Source organism: Triplophysa rosa, linkage group LG12, assembly GCF_024868665.1.
Source record: "Triplophysa rosa linkage group LG12, Trosa_1v2, whole genome shotgun sequence".
In the NCBI taxonomy this organism is placed as follows: domain Eukaryota; kingdom Metazoa; phylum Chordata; class Actinopteri; order Cypriniformes; family Nemacheilidae; genus Triplophysa; species Triplophysa rosa.
In genome coordinates, this window is record NC_079901.1 from 7,781,731 (window position 1) to 7,805,514 (window position 23,784).

The window sequence follows — 23,784 nt, forward strand, 5'->3', positions numbered from 1 at the left end:
TATTAAGCAGTGTATCAAGCTCCACTCTTCTGCTGCAGTACATTCCCTGATAAGATATGTAATGTAATTTAATACGATTTAATTCTGAAGCCATGATGTAGATTTATTTCAAACCTGTATGACTTACTTTCTTCTGCAGAATACAAAAGAAGATATTTTGTAGAACGTTGGCAACCAAACAACATTGGTCCCCATTGACTTCTATTGTATGGACAAAACCACAGAGACATTTCTCAAAATATCTTCCGTTGTGTTCCACATGAGTCACATACAGGTTTTAAACCACATGGGAGTGAATAAATGACTGATTTATAACTCCATTGGTCAAATTTAAATATGTTGCAGTCTATGTTGCAGTCCATGTCAGACTCCATTACTATGACATTTATGTATTCTGTCCTGACAATAATGACAGCAGCACATTTGGTATGAAACAGAAGATTTATTTTAAAATAGCATATAAATACCTTAAGACATTTCTGGACATGACGCAACAGCTGATCACTGTAGTAAAGTACAAGTCTTATAAACATCTGCTTACATATATTTCAAGTGACGTAGCACTTAAGACTGAATGGAAAATGAATCAAAGTGCAAAAATGGTGTATTGAAATGTAAAACAAAGTGGCTTCAGGGCAATGTTTTTTTATTAATGTCTTCATTTGTCTTGTGACCCTTTCATGTAGAACGAGGAAAGCTGAGATGTTTCTAAATATAGCCTGAGAAATCGCATGCATGTTGAATCACACCTCAGTCATACCGACAAGGTGTTCAGAGTGTCCACCTAGAGAATAGACTGGCTCACTGGGCGAATCTCACAAAAAACGCACAGTTCCAATTTTACCACAAAACCTCAAGGACACACAAACTGAAGACAGTTTCAGGATGATTTTGCATTGGAATATTGTGAATATTAATCAAATGAAATACTAAAACGAAAGATTAGATTTTATTTTTCACGTATGTGGGTCATATTTCATCCCAGTTTTCATGAGATCCACCCAATGACTTCAATAATAATGCTGGTGCGTTGACATGGAGATTTTAAGACTCCTGTTAAACCGTTTGCCCACGTCTGTAATTGCCAAACCACATTTCATATCTCATATCTCATATTTCATATTTCATATCTATGTTGAAGATCCCACTGGCCCTGAACATCATTCCTGGTCCACACATAACAATCACAACATAAAAACTCCATCTCACACACAAACACACACACGCAGTTTCATAAACATATCTTTGAGATGAGGGAATTCACAGTTTCCTTGGTGGTGCTTTCTCTATCCTTTCCCTCGCGAGGGAAAACCCGACGACATCGCATCACATGAAACAGTGAAAGTCTGTTGTGCGTGAAGATCTAGTCATACCAGACCTGAGCGGCAGGGGGAGCTGTGGAAATGTTCTTAAGACTGCCACTTGTGTCACGAGTGGTCGTCTGGACGGGAAGAGAGGAAGAGCTACAGTGAAGATCTTATATCAACAGGAAAAATGAATTCATCATGGGAAGCCACACGGGGTCATGCGCAGAGGATAGGAGTATGTGTTTATTTAGCGTGAAACAAAAGCCACCTGTTTGCTGCGTTCAGGTCTACTGTTCTATCTTTCTAGAAGCATGCACTGAAGGAGAAAACTGAAACAATGCGTCGTAATGCTACAATGCCCGAAATGCTTTTAGCATGCAAGCCAAGGCGACACAAAAATGCTCCTAACCTTGCAGGAGGTTTTTCTGGGTTATAAAACCATTCTGGGTATCTTCGCCTTCTAAGATGGGCGATCCTGAGAGAACAAAAGAAACAAGTGAGTGAGAGAGCTGAACCACCACACAGGTATTAAACAGTGAGCGTGACCTACTCTTACCCCAACCATTGGTCGTCGCCACCTCCCGCTCCACGTCCCGGTGACAGATCTCGTTGGCTAGCCGCTCGAAGTACTCCGGCAGGTCGGCGTATTCGTTTCCGTACGAGATGACCTTAATGCCCTTGTCCAGCATGTTATCGCGAAGCTTCTTGAATTCCCCAACGTCCTCTCGCCGTACCAGCATGAAGTGTTCGAGGTCGGACTTGTGTTTGACCGCCTCAAGGAACAGGGCCTGGAAGGTGGTGTCGTCCACCGTCCTCCCGCAGCCTAGGAACACAAACGACTTGGTTTCGTAGAGTTTCTGGATCTCCCTCTGAAAACGAAGCATTGAAACAGGCATGTAAATATGCAAATCCCTTGATAATACTTCATTTATTCATTATAGTAAAAAACCATTCCCTCACCATGACTTCAGTGTTCCTCAGAACGTTCTGGTAGCCGGCAGGATGCAGTACGATACCGCTGGGGTTGGTGTAAACGCCGTGAATGTGAAGCACGCTTAGCCTTCTCTTCTCTTGAGCCCACTCCAGCACCTAAACACACACACGTTTCATACTCCACTTCACCCCATCCGGATCTCACAAGTTGCTTTTAACTCATTTAATGACAAAAGTGCATAAACACCCTGCCTAAAGGCCCCGCTATGGAAAACCACACACACGGGCTGATGAATAAAGACGCTGAGAACTGAACATGCAGTGTCTTTTGTCAGAGTGGCCTTCAGGTCAGGTACAGCACACCTTACATGCACTAATGCACTAGATGACGCTTTGCAAGGTACCATAACGCCGGTTTTATGACCTTTGGCTTGAGCTTTCACTGCTTTGGCTCAAGAAAATTTATGGCCGAGAGCAAACAGGGATGAACCCTGTGACTAAACCAACATCAGAGGAACATTGTTTCAATGTCTTTCATGGCAGAGATAGCAAACGGTTTTAAAAGACCATAATAAAGTATTTTATTTTTACACACTTCCTTAACAGTTTTTTCTCTGAAGGGAATTTCACTTTCTAAAAAACAATGGAGTTAAATTGCAGAATTAATAAAAACCAACCCCAAAAAATGTCTTCCTGTGTGTCATCACCTCATTGACGTAAGCTTTTTAAAAGAACAGTGACTGGGATTAAGTCTGAATCTAGAAGTTCTACCTAATTTATGCACAGACAGGATTTGATTTTGATCGATTCCGATTTTAACAAAGCCTTACTGGCCGATTCAGATATTTGCGCATGAATTTTAGCTTTTGTGATTTGAACTGATCATTATTTTAAGTTAGTTTATACAACTAATTTAGCCAAAGGTTATAAACTTACAAAAATACAAAATACTACTATAATATAATATAATATAATATAGATAAAACATAATATAATATTAATAATACAATTATTAACTATTAAAAATACAACAATAAAGTTATAATAATTATAATAATAATAACAATATTCAATTCATAATAAATCAATATAGTAATTAACGGGTCAATGACGTATAACAGCCACGTATCATGTGGTGTGACCGATAATATCAATAACTGTATTAAATTTAAAAATAAATCTAATTTCTGTGGCTGAAATCTGAATCACTGATACAGTACACACTGTATGTTGGTGTGTTTAAAACATTTATATCAGTTGTATGCGATTTTCAGGAAAAAATAGTTTAAAAGACTACTCTGAAATTATAGAACAAAAATATAAGATCATTACTTAACAAAACTCAAAGAAATGCAAATACTTTATTTCTAAAAACTTCAATTACTGAGAAGTGAGATTTTTCTTAGTGTTAAGCATGTTAAGGAAATTAATTGATTTTAAGATGTGGTCGCACCACATGGTCGACATGGTCGCATCGCACCACATGACATGGAAAAATCATCTACACGAAAAATCACTTGATTAAATTTTTTATTCTGCATTTATGTGTACACTACATTCTCAAAGGTACCACAGTGTGTCATGCATTCTGACTTCTTTACAATGTTAAACGTGCTGGCTTCTGGTCAACTTGTCAAAAAACGAGTTGGACGTATGATGTAGTTTTTCTGTGCTCGATACTAGTGCTGTAGTACTTGAGTCCGGACTAGAGACGTTTTTTAATGGTCTCGGACTTGTCTTGGACTCGTTGGTATTTGAACTCGGACTTGTCTCGGACTTAGTCATTGGTCTCACAAATGTTCTAGTCGGTCTCGTCCGAGTCCAGCGATATGTGTTTTATTTTCTCCTTCAAAACAAAACATTGATAGAGCAATATTCTTGTGATCCGAAAACTAATGATCCGAAAACTGTTGCCGACTCTCGACTCTAGAACGAGAGCTGCGCGTGCTCATAAGTTCTCTTTTCATACAGCAGTTCAGTTCAGTGTGTGCTGTTGTTGTAACTAAATAACTCCGGTATATTGGTTCAAGTCCGCGGGACTGTCATGCACGCCAGAAAGTGAACAACTGAATTAATTTGTGGATAATATTAAGTGTTTACGGGAGACGCTAAACGGGAACGATTCAGCTGAACTGGTTCCACCGGTTCACTAAAAAGAAAGAACCGGTTCAAATGAATGATTCGTCCGCGGCGCGAACCAGCATCAATCATTTATCAGGCACGATGTCAGCGAGCAGCGGCATAATACAGATTGGTTTTACAAACCATAATAAATGTATCGACAGTGCGCTTAAAAGGAAACTTTTTGCAACAAAACTTTCCCCGAAACATGTGGGACAACATCCAATTTCGTAAGACACCTGCAAAGGCATCACAAAGAGAGGTAAGTTAATGCCATGTTTCAGAGTTAGCATTGCATTTGAGTATTTTAGAAAGTTTGGAAAGTAGGGCTTGAAGATAAGATTGATCGTATTTTTATTGTCATTGTGATGAACATGTTATTTAAGGATGGGCACCGACGTGCTTATAAACGTGCTTATAAACGAGCCGTGGAGCCTCTGCTCTTTCTAGCGGCTCCTCTATCGAACACGCACGTGCACGGGCAGGCGCGTACACGCACGCACGCACACACACGCACAAAAGTGTTCATTGCTGCACAACCTTGCTGTTAGGAGGGCTGATAAAAAGTTCCTTAAAAAAGTAATAAACAGTTACACTTCGGCTTTGTGACTTTAGTGCTATACCTATATAGTAAAAAATAAAATGACATTATTTGATCTGCTTTTTGATCATTACAAACAATAAAGAAAATGATTATCTTAGAATAGAAGATATGCTGTCTCTTGCATCACATAAATTATCAATAGTTAAGTATGTGGTCTTGTAGTCATGATTTTTTTCTGTCTCTGTCTTGACTGTGTCAATTGGACTCGGTCTTGACTTGGACTCGAACCTCTCTGGACTTGGACTTGACTTGGACTCGAACCTCTTTGGACTCGGACTTGACTCGGTCTCAACTAGTCCTGGTCTTGGACTCGACAATGGTGGACTTGACTACAGCCCTACTCGATACACTCCCCCAGCGTTCGTATAAGTTTTCATAAAATTCGAACATGAAAATCCGTTTCGTAACAACTTTTCTTACTCCCTTATAGGTTGTGTGCACATGACGTCACGGCACTGCGCGAAGTGCTGATGGAGGGCAGCAAGTGATTTTCTCCATAGGAATTCACTATAACATACTCAAAATAGTAGGTCATTTTTGACTGTTCAAATCCATCAAACCATGAAAGGTGTTTTTATTGTGTAGCAAAAGCTGATGTTCATGAAGGGGGAAAATGCGAGTATTGACTGAGAAACAGAGGTAAAAAGTGGCTTGTAAACCTGATTCTGCGGTTGAGATGAGCAGAGTCGGATGACTTTCTAAAACTAACAAGGTTTAACGTATCTAAACAACGACCAGGTGAGCTCAAAATTCTGTCAAACCTCGTAATAAACACTAGCTGGTGTTAAAAGAACGAGTCCTGATTAAACAGATAAAGTGATAAATCTCGTGTTAAGCATTTCTCCCCCATATAAGTCCATTATAATGAAACAGCTTAACGTACCGAAACAACTACCACGTAAAACCAAATTTTTATTAAACCTTAATTGTAATAAACACTAGCTACTGTTAGTCTCACGTTAAGCTTGTTACTCATTAAAGTTCATTATAAAGAAACCATGTAACGTGGCTCAAGGCAGCGACAAACTGAGAACATAAAACTTTTCTGTTATCATGTTTATGTTTGATATCACTGATAAACAAATGTATTTATTTTGGATTTCTGTGGTATTTTGTTATGGTACATTTAGCCGTTTCCTTAAAATGGACTTCTATGGGAAACGCAAGATTTTTCACTTTATCTGTTTAATAAGGGCTCGTTCTTTTAACGGAAGCTAGTATTTATCACATTTAACACAGAAATTTGGGCTTGCCTGGTCATTGTCCAGATCGTTAAACATAGGCACTTTGAGTTTGTGATAGTGAATTCCTATGGAGGAAAATAGGAATAAAAACAATGTGATTGCAAACGACCTATTGGACAATTCTCCCGGAAAAGCACGCCCACGCGTCAACCAGCGAGAGCGGGAGAAAGTGCACACCAATCAATGTGCTCCTTCGTTCGCGATGTTCAGCTGCATTTGTTTGTTCACTGCATTTGGGTGATGAATGATATATAAAACGGTGGATATAACGCTGGATTTGCAGATTGTTTGAAACTGATAGATGGAGCGGTCCCAGCGCTAAAAGATGCCGCACATGAACCGCACGCGGTAAGTCAAACTGAGTCATATGTCTGTGTTTTGCTGGAAATTGGTGTATTCGTGCATAAGGTACACCACATGAACTTATAGTGAATCAACAGTTAAACAGGGATAATGCAATTATGTATTGTTTGCTCGTGCAGGAGGTCGCCTGTTTTCGATAATAATCGTACAGCTGTATCTGTCTTTTATAAATGTGATCAAACTAAATACTCTTCGAAGATAGGTACTCAAGATTAATAAGAGATTTTTAATTAGCCTGTCAAAAATCCTTAAATGTCGCTGACCCAAATACACTATTAATAAATAAATGATTCATACAAAAATCACTTGATAAATATCTGCGTCTGATACATTGGTGCAACTCTACCTATTTTTTGTCCAGAATGCCAACTCAATTCAAACCAAGCCTATGAAAACTCATAAATAGCCGTTACCTTCTTCTCATCTGTGAGATCCAGAGACTCAAGCTTGGTCCCTTGATGGGCAGCGTAGATCTCTAGCAGGTTGTCGAAGTTGGTGGTGAGGACCAGAGCTCCACTCTCCATCAGTTGCAACACTGAGCTGAGGAGATGCTTGCCAGCATTCTCCATCTTACATTCCAGGTCATCAAACACCTCGTAGAGGCAGTCTTTGAAGAAGGTGGAGCGTACGTTTCCCGTCCGCTGCAGGGAGCGAAAACATACAAAGTAAGGGAGACTAAAACAAATCAACTTCTTGTTTTGTTGGCTGGGGTTTTTGCGATTGCATAAGCAGCCGGTGTGGGAGAATGTGGTAATGCGAAGAGTACCACAGTGTGCTGTTTCCACATGAGAAGAAAAATATTCTATAAATAATTCTTCTTTTTTGTACATAAAATGACAACAGTTTTGCATGCGTACAACATTTTATTCCTTCATCAAGGATTGTGAACTGATGGCTGGAAATAGAGGAGTTTTGACAGTGGTGTCCTTGCTGTGGTCAGTAACAAAATCTCATTACACTGAGCTCCATTTATCCTCTCGTCGCTTGGCAGAAGCACACGGAAAACCAGCGACAGTGAGACAGAGATGGTGCTATGAATAGCTTGCTATGGTGAGATTAGTAGCCCTGAGAAGCTACAAAGATACAGATTACAGATCTGCGCCACTGTAGGAATCCACATCCACAGGAAGACCGATTACTACTACCTCCACACCTCAAACATGTTCCTGTGTGTACAGATGGTCTTATGTAACACAGGTGCCTGTCAGTCTTGAAAAATGGCTTTACGATCAGCCGTGACCTCTAAATACAAAAAGCAAGGAAAGACATGACTTTTTGCAGGTACACATCCATGACCAAACATGTCAAAGGTGCAGATCTAAAAGAAGAATTGGGGAGATGGATCTGATGGATGGATCCTTTACGGAACATGAAAGGAAAGAGGGCTTTTAACACGGGAAATGAGTGAAACGATGCAACAAAACTCATTAAAATCAACAGCTCTTTAGGCAGCAAACAGAAGCGGCCCCAGTACACGGCTTTCAGGGTAGAGCTATCTACTTTTGTTGGGCATAACAGGTTTAATGCAATGAAGGAGGGATTTCTAATAACTTGAAAATGACTGGGGGGAAATTGTTCGGCAAATTTGATTATTTTGAAAAGTATTTTATTTCATCAAAGATCCACTAAAGTGCCTTAAATTCACATATTTTCCACTGAAACAGGAAGTTAGGGCAGGACATTTTGAGTGGCCCCTACCTCTTTTTAAAACAGCCCAAAGTGTTTCGTTTAAATCTGAGTCTGATAAAAAGCTAAAGTGCAGAATGATCATAAAATTGTTAATCCATATAGACTGTATGTTTTGAATGGTATATCTTTTAAACACAAATTTTGAATCACATGAAAGGTGTTGGATCCAGCACAAATTCACCTCTGATGTAACTGGAGAAATATTTAACATTAAAAAACAGCATCTAGCCATGGCATGTTATTTGGGAGGTATGAATCCTGAAGGCGTGTTCAGATTAGCCTATAATTATTTTCGCCCTGATCCGCCAGGGTCTGTTATGCTTACACGAGACTACAAACTCACACAACTAGTTTAAACGGCTCGTGGCCTGTGGAGATTACAGACCTTTACGCCATAACAAACAACTCTGCTTGTTAAAATGAGCTTGGACGTTCATGGGATGTAAAGTGATGTTTGTCTAGGAGCTTTGTTGTAGCAAGAATGTCCAGCTATGACCGTTCCAGGCGATGTAACAACAACACTGAAGCTTGAAATTCATCACATAACCCCCTTTTATAAACCTAATGCCATCTAAATCCTCTACTGATACTGGTGGGCACGGATGCTAATGATAGAGGGGCTTGCCCATAAAAACAGGGATAAAACATTGAGCGCTGTTTGGACGTGTTTGGATGGGTCAGTGTGCATGCCTGTGAATGAAAGGCGAAAACATCAACACCAACAGAGGTGCCACATGACTCTGGATGAAAGGAATGAACTAATGACACACAAACCCAAAGTCAATCTCTTCTCTCTAAACTGCTCACTGCCTGCCACTGTAGCATAAACAAACATGTTGTGTTACAAAAGCAGGGTTGTATTTCATTTTAGGGATATGAAATTAAGATTTTTGATAAAAACAATCCCTTTACACTTTTATAAGAACATAACAAGTCCATGCATCAATGTGCTTGTGGTTGCAAAGAGAGAAAATTGCCTGACATAACCACGAACATTCTCTAAACAAACCCATGAAACAACAAACAGATTCAGAACAAACAGGAAAAATAAAACCGCTTTTGTGGCTCTTTATTTATCACGTTAATTTCTGAAAACAGAGCTGCAGCGTGCATTAAAGCACCGAATAACACATAGGTCTTACCGGTGAAAGTTTCTGGATGAGGTCATGAGCAACGTGCACCAGGTTCTTGTCCTCCTGCAGACTTTTCTGGAAACGTCGACTCTCTTCCTCTTCAAGCAAATCAAAGTCATTGGCAGCATCCAGCAGCGCCTGGATCAGACCTTTCCAAGAGCGCAGAGCGGGTACCTGTGGAGCTACGGCCGAGCTCACCCCCGTCCCGATCACCAGCACCAGCTCAGGGGCGCGCTTGGTCTTCAGGCTGGGCAACAACTTCCTGTGGTTAACGGAGAGGAAGGGAAATGGAAACAGGTCAGAGGAAAGATTCATACGTATACAATGCTTGACATTTTGTACATGCAGTTTAATCTTTTAAACAATCCTTTACAATAAAGGTTTCAAATCAGATTACTCCGATGAGGAAATAAACAGTCATGGGTTACTGCATGGCTATTGATGAATCACATTTTTGTATGAGTAATAAGCTGATGGTTAAAAAAACTATTTTGGTTTAGAATGTGCTGGCTGGAAATTAAGACGTGAACATCTGTTGTTTTCATACCTGGCCTTCTTAGCCACAGGGTCACCATCCTCGGTAACAGGGGCAGGACGCTTCTCTGTCTTCACTGTGACAACAGAGGCCATTCGACTGCAAAAAAAGTCCCAAATGTGTGTCTGTTAAATCAAGTCAAACTGAGTAGTACACAAGGATTACACTGAGAATGACTGAGAATTAAACATGCGTGCTCTTCTTAGGAGTCAAGTGTTCACTTTGAAGGTCAATAAAGCTTAAATCTAATGACTTAATTGGATGAAGTCCTGTCATTGAAGGATTCCTCATTGTCTGTGAGATTGAGAGTATTTACTATTTACATACTCAAGATGAGTAACAGAACTAAAGATGCTGCAGTGCTTTCTTGTACACGTCACTTTGCCCATTGGATGCAAGCAGCTGGTTCTTTTAACACAGTACAATTCTATTTATGTATCTCTTTTTCTGTCGTTTAGACCAAACACATGTCTGACAGACTCAGGAACAGGAAAAAATCAATGATAATCGAAGACAACAAACACAACCCTGAAAAAACCAAGACGAACTCATTCAGCTAGCAAGCTAAAGTTAAAAGGCTAGCCACATCCGTGATTTTATTCATCTAACTATTTGAAAACGAATAACTGAAAACACGTATGCCTGTTATGTTAACGTTAATACCGTATTTATAACGACATTATTAAGATGTAACATGTTTTTATTTATAGAGGTTTTTGCTGGTAACGTTAGGTTTTGCTGAAGTTCAGTCACCTGTTGCTTTTGTTCCATATGTGACAGTGCAGCTTTAGCATAAAGGCTAATATTAAACTACTGCTCTTTATAGACATTACTTAAGGGTCACACTTTAACGTTATTATTGACAAAAAGTAACGTTACATCTTTATAAAGTTTATTTACTAAATGACACTGTAGCTTATGTAATTCAGGTTAAACGAGAATGACATGCAATTGGACAAAAACAACATTAAAATAGTATGTAGGTAAACAAAACGTATCTTAAAGAAAATGATGAAACATGACTTACCCAGAGAAACAAAAACGGACGACAGCAGTATTGTTTTAAATGTACACTAACAAAAGCGGTCGATAATGATAAAGAAAGGCTAACTTATATAGTAGAAACTCGCTATCATACAAACTTTCTATGAATCGCTTTCTGTACGTTCCGGTATTAAATACCAGTAAAGCTTTAAAACACACGGAGGGCCTTAAATAATGATCTGAGATTTTGATGAAGCACCTGGCTGGACAGAATCTCGCCTCTGCAAACTCTTGCGTGAACATAAGCGGTAGCAGAGACTACTCACGCCGCACGCGCGTCCCTGAGCTCACTCAGCAGCGAGCGGATGTGTGGGATGTGCGCGCGCGCTCTTGCGTCGATGTGTGATTGGCAGTCTTATTTTTTTTAATCATTTCTTAGTTTTACATTTATACATTAATTATTTATAAATTCGTTATTTCAAATTATTTAATGTGCCTAAGGTTCACAATAGTTGACACAAGAAGCTGACCTAACACTATATTTACATGAATATTCTTTATTTTGGAACATGCCAAAAGCACAAAATGCCCTTGGTAAAAAAGCTGTATGAAATAGACATTTTGTAACTTTTTACCTTAATTCTGTAGGTGGCTGGAGAGGTTCAGGACCATCGTCTATTGGAGTGAACATGTATTCTTTGTCTACTAGCCCCTACTGTTCAGCTTTGTTTCTCCACCTCGTTCAACTCTGCGATTGACTTTTCCCTGAATTATGAGCGTGTACCAAGTGATCTCTGCTTGTGTAAAATGTAAATACTGTACTGTGCCCTTCTCGTGGGATCAGCATCTCGTCTGCTGACATCTGTCGAAAGTGTTGAAATATACTGCGTTATGACAACGCAACGCAATAATTCGTGGAAAAACCTGACAGTTTATGATAGCCTAAATAATGACAGGTAAATATAATTACAACATTATAACACATACAGTTATATTACAACATATATTATAACATATTTGACAGAATACACGGATTCATGTTTACTCTTTACTAACATATTCGACATTTCTGAATAACACAAGTAACAGTTGATATGAGCACGTCTTGTGTGGCCATGTAAAATCTAAAAACAGAATTTTATCGATTCCTAAATCACAACAGCGTAAATAGCATAGCTGGCAGTTAGTTAATATTCTTACTTTGTATTATTAAAATCAGTAAAATAGAAAAAATCCATGTAGTTCATGTTATCACGTCACACGCAGGTCACGTGGTTTCGGAAAAAACATTACTTATGGGGTCAAGTTGATACAGCGAAGTGAGCTATTTTGATAAATATTAATTTATGTATGTATGTGACTATTTATTTAGATAAATGAAATTACCCTGCTGTTTTTTTTAAATAAATCATTGTTCCAAAAAAAATCTAAATTTCTGTGTTAATAACTTATTTATTGACCCTCATGTTGTTCAAAACCTGTAGGCCTAAGTTATATGACTCTTGTGTGAAACTCGGTTTGTCCATACAATAAAAGTCAACGGAGGCCAATTTTGTTTGGTTACCAACATTCTTCAAAATATCTTCTTTTGTGTTGTGCAGAAGAAAGGAAGTCATACAGGTTTGGAATGACATCAGGGTGAATGAATGATGAAAAAAATCGTCTCTCCAAAGTGAGAAGACAGTGATTTACTAACAGGTTGGCTTTAGGTTCAACGTTTTGTCATATAGGCCCTAATCATTAAAAGAATGTGTAAACTCAGATAGCAGATGGCCAACGAAAAGCTCAAGTCAGTTAAGGTGCTCATTTTAAAGTCGTTTATTCTCAGTGAATGTAAGAAATGTTCTCTTTCAAGTGCTGCTTGCCGTAAAACAGTAAATGGGTTAATGGCAGGCCATGATGTGCCCAGAGTAAATGAAGCATCAAACAGTTTGTAAACATCTGCAAACAGACACAACATCCTCTTTTCACTACTTTCTTCCTCTGATGCTCTTATAAAACTACTTACCCATTGACCAGGTAATAAAGACCCCGGAACATTGCATTTAACACAATGTGTGTAATGTTAATCAGTTATTGGACCTTTATTTATTGATTGGTGTATTGTGTATTATGTATTTATTTATTTAATTTATTTATACGTATAATGATTTATTATTATAATTATTATACTAGAAACACAAATTAAATTGTATTTGTTTAATTTTAATTAATTCATTCTAATCAAAGTGACAGTGTAATGGACTTATAAATGTTATACTGTAATTGCTGTAAATGATCTTAGTTTGAATTTCAAGCATGTTGTTAATTTTATATAACAAATGTGTATGGGAAAGTCTACGTTATGGTGTATCTCTACAATGGCGAGTTTTAAAGGGATATTTCAGAGGCAAAACAAAATTTCCCCATGTTTTACACAACCTCAAAGGCATCCTGACCGAATATGACTTTCTTTTTGAAGAGTAATGCAGTCAGAGTTATAATACTATGTATAATTTTTCTTCCAAGCGCTAGAATGGGAGTGAATTGGGGGGATTTTTTGAAGCTCCAAAAAGTGCATCCATCGATCAAAGAACAGCTCAACACGGCTCTGTGGTCTTAACAAAGGTGTTCTGAAGCTGTTCTAATTCAAACAGATCTCAACCCCCATTGACATAGTAGGAAAAAAAACAATGTCATAAGAGCCCCAGAACTGTTTGCTGTCCTACATTCTTCAAAATATCTTCTTTTGTGTTCCACACCATGGGAGGCAGTGGGTGTTGAGATCTGTTTGGTTATAAGCATTATTCTAAATATCTTTCTCTGTGTTCATCAGAACAAAATTTATACACATTTGGAACAACTCGAAGGTGAGTAAATGATGACAGAATTTTCATTTTTGGGTGAATTATCACTTTAATACCACAGAGCCGTGTCGAGCCGTTCTTTGATCGATGGATGCAGTTTTTGGAGCCTCAAAAAATCCCCCCAATTCACTCCCATTCTACCGCGTGGAAGAAAAATGATACGTGGTATTATAACTCTGACTGCATTATTCTTCAAGAAAAGTCATATGCAATCAGGATGCCTTGAGGGTGAGTAAAACATGGGGAAACTTAGTTTTACCCTGAAATATCCCTTTCGTGATTTTATTGCAATCGATAAATCTTGATGAATTATATAACCACACCTAAATGATTCTGTGAATCACAAACCTGAGGAAAATAACTGTGGTATACTCAGGTCTCAGATTGAAAAAATACAGGACTACCTTTTTCCAGAGGTTCTTATAAATATATTTGACGTTTTGATGATCCACTGATTCAGTCATTAGTAACAGTGAGAAATAAGTGAACTGTAATTGCAAAGTCATTGTCTTCAGTTTCAGGCACACCGTTGAATGAAAAAGATTCAACACTTTTGCATATATCACACAAGCAGACACACTAACACACAGATCAGTCCTTCTTTGTCATATATTAATGTGCTTAGAAAACAATGAAATAAATATTGAATGGACCACAACATCTCTGATCTTTTAAAGTGTCACACAAAGGCACTGCTGCTCCTTAAGAAAATGGGTGAACTTCAAGAAAAAAAAACATGTCCAGGCCACCGTATACAACTTATATTTTTCTATGCCATTGTGACATTGTGCTGCCACCTGCTGTAAATACATTAATAACATTTTTAATTCATTGTTATGAGGCCTGTATAGGAGGTTTCAATAATTCTCATTATTCTAAATGGTGATTCTCATACTGTAATACAGCACTTAATATGATTAAAATAAGCATAAATTAAACGCAGTACAACAAATACTACCACATGGTACTTGTAAAAGTCCTTGTCAAATTAAATATTAAAAGAAAAAAAAAGCATTATTTTGGGACATTGGGGAAATGTAGGTGCTTAATTATAAAATAATGTCACCATTTAGAAACCTATTAAAATCAGTTCTCTTTGAGCGAAATATTGTGTTATTTCTGGTGGTTTTGGATATCCTTTTTGAGTTTCACCCAATTTAACTTTAAAAACTGTCCTAGTCACAACACCACTGCAATCTGGTATGTTGTTGCACACACTTGATACTCTGCTTCCATTCCAATAACTTAATTTCTTTTTTTTTAAACAAGTCAGTCTGTAATTTTACTAAAATGTGGACCACACATAAAATAATTAGGCTTTAAAATTAAAACGTTGAAATGTAAAACTGAAACCTAAAACAGAACTTTGGGTTTCTAGGCAGGATCGTCTGTTTAGACGGAGATAGAGCCCTCCCTGAAGTTGGTTTTCCCAATCAGAACGTTTAGCAGAATGGCTTTTCCCTCTCTGCACTCATTCTGTGCCTTTTTAATGATGTCATCAAGCTGTGACTCATCCTGTCGCCCAACCAGGTAACCCTTGCCCCCATAACCATCAGCTACAATGTGATAATCTGCAAGCAAAAAAACGAGAGAAAAACAAATGTATACTTTTGTATCCAAATTAGGGCTGTGCAAAAATATCGGTAAATGTAACTATCGCAATATTTTTTTTTCAATAGTGTATCGATAGTGATACCTCTACTCTCAATATTTTTGTCATATACATACGGCCAAAAGTAAGTGAGCATGGTGAAAAATATAAGAACGCTTGGAGCTCTCAGAGCTGATGTGTGGGTTCGCTTTGGTTTTCAAAATAAGTCATGGAGTAATGAGTTATATAAAATAATGCTGTTTGTAGGCTTCGCAAGTCATGACACAAGTCACTTGGCTACTGCAGTGCATTAAACAAAACGTTTATTAAGAAAAGTAACAATGCCATTTATTGTGCTTTCACGGATGTGACACCAGCGCATTTACAGCACAGATGAAGCAGGGGTTTTATACTGCCCATGTTCAGTGTTTTAACTGTAATGCACCACAACAGCCAAGTGACTTGCGTGAGCCACCTTATTCCCCTGTGCTACCCACTTGAGGGGCACAATCCACAGTTTGAGAACCCAAACCTCTGATCTAAAGGTCCATGCATCGCACATCACGGCCACTCTGCAGAGGTAAGGGATGTTTTTACACTTATCCATACAGAAACCCCCGATGGTGCACAGCATGTTGCATTTAAATATATTGCTATTTAAAGTATTGCAATATATCGCAAATGTGTATCGTATCGAAATACAGAGCAATATATTGTATTGTGACCAATCTATCGTGATATGTATCATATCGGGAGGCACTTGCCAATACACAGCCCTAATCCAAATACACTATTCAAAAAAAGTGAAATGTCAGTTTTGCAGTATTCTTAAAGTGTACAACTACTGGACACTAAGCTATCCTATAATTCCACAGGAGCTATGGAGACTCAACAATAAATGACTAAATAACAAAATGGTGAATAACTGTGACCCAGATGACTCTTTTCAAGCGTTGTTACACGTAGTTGAACTGTACTGTATAACAACATCAAGTCAATTATTTTCCTGGTTAGTGATATGACGTCACAGGTCAAGGAACATGCATGCAACAATATCCTTTTTCTAAAAACATCTTTTCAACATATTTTTATGAAGACTGTACATTTTGAAAATCGTATTAGAGTAAACCATCTCACCTGTGAAGGCAAGACCACAGGCTACATTGCTCCCGAGCATAGGCACTTGTTCTCTGGAGATCTGACTCCAGCAGGCATCATTTCCCACCAGAGCGATCACGGGTGTCTGACATGACATGAAAAAACAACTCATTTACAATCGTTCTGGCTTATATACTGCATTTATGCATTATGCACTTACAATATAAGTCTATGGGACAATCACATAACATGCGACATATGCTGTTGATAGCACATAGAAAGGGTTAAAAATGTTATGAAATTCATTTGTAGATAAATCAAATGTAATCTAAAACACTATTACGCTCTGTCCTGTCTAATAAATAGACATGTAAACTACAGATATGTAAGACTTTGGCCCCAGTACATAACATGTATTTATATGAGAGTTATGGCCGTGGTTGCCCCACCTTGTGGCGTGTAAAGGTATCAAATTCAGCTACACTGTATCCGAGGGAACCATCACCGTAAACGATCCATACCTGTAAAGTACACATTGTAAACCACGTGGGAAAAGCTGTTTCAATAACTAGGGCAAATGTCACCACAGTCAGGTCCTCTGGTCAAACAGAGATCAATATCAAAGCATTCAATACAACTGAACTTCTTTACAGTCTTACCTCAGAGTCAGGTCGACAAAGCTTGGCCCCCAGAGCAAACCCTCCTCCAACACCCAGAGTCCCAAAAGCTCCTGGTGTGAATAGCAGCAAACAGACTCGTCAGTTCCTTCAAAACTGTGCTTTAGATGTTCACAAACAGGTCCAAAAAATAGTGAGAGTCCTGCTAACCTGGGTCGAGCCAGCGCAGCGGGCCCCGCGGCCTCATGATATAAGCAGCACTGCCCACAAAATCTCCCCCGTCGGCCACTATGATGCTGTCCTCATTCAACAGCTCATCCACCCGGTGCAGAACATTCAGAGGATTCAGATGCATCTCTGTCTTCTCATCTGCTTTGGCTCTGAGATACACAAATAGGCAGCGAGGTGAAACTAAAGGGAGTTATAGGTCACAGGTTTACACGTTCAGTCTCCTGAGACAAAGCTGACATCCAAGCAAGAATAGAAAGGGTGGGCAAAGTTCACCTGTTAGTTTTCTCTTTGACGTGATCTCCTTCTTTCAGACTTTGAGGCCATTCCTCTGGGCATCTGTGTCCCTCGAGGGCTTTAGAGAGACGCAGGAGGAAAGAGCCAGCATCGCCTGAAACATTTGGAAAAGAAAACGTCAGTGTACAACACAGTATTCACTGTATTCAGTAAAGAAATTAAACTGCACTTCTTCACCTTGAATGGCCACTGTTGGTTTCCAGAACATGTCGGAGTTCTTCAATAGCTGACTTCTGTCTCTGTTAACTGCAATGATTTTACTCCGTCGGTTCAGCACCTTTCCATAACCCAATCTGAAGTCACACACTGTGCCTATAAACCAAAACAAATCATGTATTGACATCTAAAAAAAGAATAGCTGAGTTTTTTAAGCATTCCGAACAGTATAAAACCATAGAAAATCGAAAAACTCCAACTGTACAGCAGATGGCGCTGTTACTCACCTGCCAGCAGCACAAGATCAGCATCCTTCAAGGCATCTCTCCTGTTCTGTCTGATGTGCAGTGGACTGTTCTTTCCCAGCATGCCCCGAGACATCCCACCCAGGAAGCAAGGAATGCCTAAAGACTCTAGGGCCTTTCTGTAGGACACACATCCAAAAAAAAAGGTTGAAAATTGACTTCAACCACGAGTTACAGGTCAATTATTGTTGCTGCTTTTGGCTCATGCTTACACAACTATAGTATTATTCTATATGATGAATTTATTAAATACATACAGTAACTGAGACGGTTTTGTGTTTACATGAACCTAAAGCAGTGGTTCTCGAACTGGGGGCTGTGGCACCATGGGGGGCCCCAAGATAGATCCAGAAGCGGATTGATGAATTATTCCACGGACGAGTATGACACAAAGTGGGTTAAGAAAGAATGGCTAAATGACCTGACATCATCTGCAGGTGTAGGTGGCAAGGTTGCTTGGCTGCCCAACAACATGACGGGTTTCTTGGCTCTGCTCACCAGTTCCACACATCTTTGAATCTGGAAATGAGTGAAACAATTTGAACACTGAGTCAAGTCAATGTGATCTAATCTGCTGTGTCTGAAGCAAACGTCAAAGCTTTTAATATTATTTCATTCTGCCTTGTTATGGTTCACATTAAAGTGATGAGAATCAAATCAATGATATTTAATGTGACCCTAAATATTGTACCACAACCATAAAACCAATTAATAATACATCTCAAGTGGCCATAAAATGATTGACAGGTCTCACCTCATCCTCTGTGGCCTGAGGGATGTGAACGGGAAGTGGGGAGAGATCACGGTTTTCCCAAGCTCCAGCAAATAAGTTAGATAAGTGATTTTTAAGATACCTGCCAGATAACAAACAAAAACATGTGAATTAAAAGTGATTCATATATGCGATTGCTTTTCCTTTAATAATGAAATCAAGTGTAAGAATATTTGAGGAAATAAAAAGTGAGAAAGGTTTTACCATGCAATGACTTTGCCCATCAGACCTTTGGGAGTGTTTTTAGGGGCAAACTCTTTTTCCACCACATGGAAAGGGTACAGCGTGTCTATGGGAAACTCGATAAACACTGGGCCTGTGAAAGTGTTATACACATCAAACTGTACTTACACACACAGAGTCAGGTCATGTATTCTCTAATAAAAGTGATTCACTTTATCTAAACTTGTCTAAAAAGTGACATGCTTGCTTCGATCACTCACAAAAATGAGACATGATTATATGAAAAAATGGTTATTTGCAGCTTTACCTGGTGTGCCACACTGTGCGATGGCCAATGCTTTTCTTACAGTAGGAATGATTTCTCGCACTGTTCTCACTGAAGCACAGAACTTACAGAGAGGTTTGAAGAGAGACATCTGGTCAATATCCTGCAGGGCTCCTCTACCCTAAAAAAAACACAAAATTTTATGTCAAGAGGATGATTGATGGGTTATTCTTGTAAACACAAACAGATTTTCATATTTATAACAGATCACAAAACCATGACATATGACACACACTTCAAACATTACTTCACACTATTAACATAAACAATAACGGTCTTAAACCTTATTTTCTGTAATTCTGTGTGAGTGTTAAACACGCTGTTGGTGTTCAAAAATGTTAGGTATGTTTATACAGAACACACATACCTCAATGATTTGGACACAAATCATTTCAAAACACATTTTGGTGTCCATTGTTAAAAATGTGGAGGGGGATTTTCTGCAATGTCAGGATCTCTTGTACACTACACACACGACTCAACAGCACGTTCATCTCGTCCATTCTTAATCCGTAGTTAAAATCAAATGTATTTTACAGTGAGATATACTACGTCTGCGACTTTTAAACGCCAATGAGAATTTATGGGGTCAGATTCACAAAACATTCTTAGGAGGAAAATACTTCTTAACTAACATATTTATTTCTACATCCTAATTTTATAAAAAGTTGTTTTATGTTCTTGCCATAAAGATCATCTGAAGTTAGAATAGCTTCACAGATATTTTATACATTGGTCAAAGACGTTAAGATGTCCCCATCAAAAGAAATTTACAAAAGTGATTTTATGGCCATAGAAAGCACATTAAATGTGAGTAAAATGTCTACTTTATGGTTTCAACTAAGTTTTTGGAGAATAAAATGTCACAATTTGGTTGAAATAATGTTACATTGTCATTCGGTGTAACACAATATTTATGTACAAATTCAAACAACATGCTTATTCTTATTCTACATATTAAAATATGTAAAAGAATAAGTGAATATACTACATTTTATTGTACTTTAAATGAGTTAAAAAAGTCTTATTGACAAATGGGCAAAACCCAGGATAGTGTCAAATTTAAATAAAAAATAAATTACAACTAATTAGCATTTGGGGTGAAAGTAATTAGTCTTTTAATATGTCATAAATTGATTTTTGTTGTAAATATGCCTGACAAGATTGTTACACTGAATGACATTTTAGTGGGCATCTTCTGTAAATCAGGGGAAAATGTATGATATTTATTTTTTGCTCAGAAAAACAAAAATGCAATTAAATTAAACAGAACACTTTTTCACAACAATTTAAAGCAGTATTACACTTATTGTTTTTATGCTTAAACCCTTTTTCGTTTTTGACCCACATGTTTTTGGTTGTTGTAAATATGAGACATGTATCCTGTTGAGAACTCGCAATATTGACTGTATACTTGCAATGAGGAATTTCATATTAATATAATGATGATGATATAATGACATTCATTCCTGTTCAGAGCAAGTCGAAACATTGAATGTCACAAGTATTCTATCAAATATTAACTTTATACTTACACTTACGACTTTATAATACACAGATAAGTATTATATACGCATATTACAACATTATAATGCTAGCTAACAGTTTACTTTTAATAGCTTATTGTATGGCATCATTGGTCTTCCAGATGGAAATACTATGAGCAAACAATATTGTCAGACACTCCTCTATATTAAATTATTAGCAAAAGAAATCCTCCATAATAATTGATCATTCAAGTCATTCAACACATCACATGTTAATACATACATGAGAATGTGATGTGCTTGATACACTAAAAAGTTTAATAGATAAGAGTGCTGTTAGCTCATGACCAGGCGAGTAAAATCACTACCAAAGCCTGTCACTTTATTCTAAAGAAATGAAATGAAGCAAGCACTGAAGTTTCTTCTTTACATCTGTTCCTAAAGCTTCTTCCCTGTGCAGCTGTTCTTCCGTTCATACTGAAATGAGATCATTTGCTTCGTGAACAGCGATGCTGTGCATTATTTTCTTTCCAGTGTGTTTCTTCCCTTCACCATGCTTCGTAAGATCATGGGTAGAGCGGTTCAATAATAACATCAACGTAATTGCGGACTTATTTGCTCTCTGTGTGTACACTGGGACTGGGTGGGAGGAGCCAGGAGAGTTAAGATAAGCCTTGAGGTGAGGTGATGAAAACACATCCAGTTTACTGTGTCAGAGATACATGGAGATAAAAACGTGTAGACTCGACATTTTATTGTCATTTCATCACTACCACAATCTCATCAGTTTACCAAGATGTGGCAAAGAAAGCATGTTAAGCATGCTTATACACACAGTTGTTGGACAGACTCGATATTAACCTAAAAACAACATCAACTTGTGCATGAACTATTATGTTCAAGCTTTAGAATTAAATTCATAAAATGATTACAACTTTCACAGTCTCACAGTTATGTGAGAACGGACAGTTACTTGATATAATCTCACACCAATAGCAATATGAGGAACAGATAAGGCAGAGGTGTTCCAGCACGCCAGGCTGAGCAGAGGGCATGCGTGCAGGTCACACGAATCTAAAGTGCACATTGAAGTAACTTACTGAAGTGTGAAAGTCTACTTTCTGACCTGCAGTAGAGTAGCAGCTGCACCACCAATAAGAAGCAGAGGAGATTCGGCCATCTGAGCGTTCTTCACCGCAGTGACAGTGTTGGTCAGTCCGGGTCCTGCCGTGACTGCAGCCACACCAACTGTGCCTACAGGGGCCAAACACTAGATTATCACCTTCTTCTGCCATCTAACATCATCGTGCAAAATAAAAAAAACTAGAACAACTTGAAGGATGCTCTTGCTTTTTAGATTTCTTCTTACCAGAAAGTCTCGCCACGGCGTCGGCTGCAAACACAGCCGTGGCCTCGTGCCGCGTGTCGACGATGCGGATGCCCAGTTTCTCACAGGCCACCAGGATGGATGAGATGTGTCCTCCCACCAACGTAAAGACGAATTTGACCCCGTGAGCCCGCAGGACCTCCGCCACGCTCTCTCCTCCATGCCGGGGACTCTTACTTTCTGTCTGGGTGTCACAGACATTGATAGTTAGAATAACATTTTTTGGTCTATGATGCAACAGTCTCTGTCACTGCAAGTACTGTTCAGGAAGAGAAAAACATTCAAAAAGCGTTAAAAGAATAGAATACTAGACACATTGTCAGATTGAGGGTGTGATCTTTCCTGATTTATGGATATCTGCCAAAACAGGTATTCTGCACAGAAACCTGTTTACATACCGCAGTAAATTCTCTGTCAAGTAAGCGTGTGAGATCAAAGATAGAAAAGCTGTCAGTAATGCAGCTTTTGTTGCATTGAAAAGAATGGAATGAGCTGCGCGTGCACACCTGTCACACACATATGAATATTAGAGAGCCTCGCGCTTCAGCTGACTAACCAATTCATTCAATATCCGACTTTTATTTCATTCTATTCTATTCTACTTTCGTGATATATGTCTAATATCAACATGTCGTTTGATTTAAGTTTTTTTTACTTTCCGTTCTGTTACATAAACTACAAATATATACAGTTACATTCCCTTACATTTGTAGTTTTGTATAAATAACGTTATTTCAACTTGCTGTGTCTTTGTTATGTGTCAACTACCTATTTACTGCAGAGTGTTGTGAAAAGATATTTTATGACATGGTTTCCATACATACCTTATGAAACAGCTGATAAAGTAAACCAAGTTTATATGCTGCAAGCACCAGACCCCCAAGAGCAGCAGCACCAACGGATCCCAAAACCACACAAATGTCCATCGCTGCGGTCGCTACGACCAAAAGTCCACAAGCAGGAAAACAAAGCAATAAACCCCTCACAATGACGTGGATTTAAAGTTGACTTTCTGCGCATTTACTGCTTCTTTTTGCGTTGATTCAACACGCAGTCATGTGTGATCTTGATACGTTAAGTTAACGTCAGATAATAATGTACCTCCGGCCGATGAATGTTCCCTTACTAGAGTTGACGGGGTCAATAACAGAAAGTCGTGAATAGACGGAGTGAGAGAGAATTGCGCAAAAAGCGGAAAAGGGATTCCGCTATTTCCGTACCTCTCTGTCATTTGGACATTCTACGCTTTCGCTCTTTGTCTTTGGAGAATAGCAGCATGCGCGAGAATGTGATTGACAGCGCATGCGTCCAATGGGAGTGGGATACGTCTCCCCGTTACTCCGGTAACGCACACCCACCAGGAAACAGCAAAGATAATAATGGATTTTTTTGGCAAGAAAAGATTGTCATACAATTGTTTTTTTATATTTTGTTAAAATTACGCAGGTACGAGATATATACTCTGTAATAATATCAAACGCAATGCAGGCGACACAATGCAACGTTCAACAATGAAATGACCTTTCCTCTAACGCTATTAGTATTTCAACAAAAGCACTACTGATCTTTGACAGCTGCT

At 38.5% G+C, this 23,784-nt stretch overlaps 2 protein-coding genes across 3 annotated transcripts; both read right to left on the reverse strand.

Annotated features, from left to right (window-relative positions):
• Nucleotides 1–429: 429 nt before the first annotated feature.
• fam118b (family with sequence similarity 118 member B) lies at nucleotides 430–11,695 on the reverse strand. 2 transcript variants are annotated; one of them, XM_057348637.1, is made up of 8 exons: nucleotides 11,549–11,695; nucleotides 9,942–10,028; nucleotides 9,404–9,656; nucleotides 6,986–7,213; nucleotides 2,268–2,396; nucleotides 1,864–2,176; nucleotides 1,717–1,782; nucleotides 430–1,441 (listed from the first exon to the last, which is right to left on the reverse strand). In XM_057348637.1, exons 1-8 carry the CDS (start codon nucleotides 11,602–11,604, stop codon nucleotides 1,428–1,430), a joined length of 1,146 nt encoding a protein of 381 aa, XP_057204620.1. In that variant the 5' UTR covers nucleotides 11,605–11,695; the 3' UTR covers nucleotides 430–1,427. The 2 variants fall into 2 exon arrangements, with proteins under 2 accessions (XP_057204620.1, XP_057204621.1); XM_057348638.1 differs by lacking the exon at nucleotides 11,549–11,695 and adding an exon at nucleotides 10,957–11,253.
• Nucleotides 11,696–13,458: 1,763 nt separating this feature from the next.
• ilvbl (ilvB (bacterial acetolactate synthase)-like) lies at nucleotides 13,459–23,378 on the reverse strand. Its single transcript, XM_057348053.1, has 15 exons — nucleotides 23,030–23,378; nucleotides 22,188–22,389; nucleotides 21,945–22,072; nucleotides 19,314–19,452; nucleotides 19,028–19,139; nucleotides 18,806–18,905; nucleotides 18,473–18,570; nucleotides 18,034–18,170; nucleotides 17,768–17,902; nucleotides 17,570–17,684; nucleotides 17,276–17,445; nucleotides 17,108–17,178; nucleotides 16,898–16,969; nucleotides 16,488–16,593; nucleotides 13,459–15,330 (listed from the first exon to the last, which is right to left on the reverse strand). Exons 1-15 carry the CDS (start codon nucleotides 23,129–23,131, stop codon nucleotides 15,152–15,154), a joined length of 1,866 nt encoding a protein of 621 aa, XP_057204036.1. The 5' UTR covers nucleotides 23,132–23,378; the 3' UTR covers nucleotides 13,459–15,151.
• Between the last annotated feature and the right edge of the window lie 406 nt (nucleotides 23,379–23,784).

What these genes read in the sequence shown, in the direction of transcription:
- ilvbl (XM_057348053.1), bottom strand. Translation starts at nt 23,131, where the DNA reads ATGGACATTTGTGTGGTTTTGGGATCCGTTGGTGCTGCTGCTCTTGGG. An exon ending in CTCAGGCCACAGAGGATGAG is followed by an intron (nt 18,571 to 18,805) that starts GTGAGACCTGTC and finishes ACTCATTTCCAG; the next exon opens with ATTCAAAGATGTGTGGAACT. An exon ending in GCTGCGCTGGCTCGACCCAG is followed by an intron (nt 17,179 to 17,275) that starts GTTAGCAGGACT and finishes TATTCACACCAG; the next exon opens with GAGCTTTTGGGACTCTGGGT.
- fam118b (XM_057348637.1), bottom strand. Translation starts at nt 11,604, where the DNA reads ATGTTCACTCCAATAGACGATGGTCCTGAACCTCTCCAGCCACCTACA. An exon ending in CAGCCACCTACAGAATTAAG is followed by an intron (nt 10,029 to 11,548) that starts GTAAAAAGTTAC and finishes CTTTTTTTGCAG; the next exon opens with TCGAATGGCCTCTGTTGTCA. An exon ending in TCATCCAGAAACTTTCACCG is followed by an intron (nt 7,214 to 9,403) that starts GTAAGACCTATG and finishes CGCTCCCTGCAG; the next exon opens with CGGACGGGAAACGTACGCTC.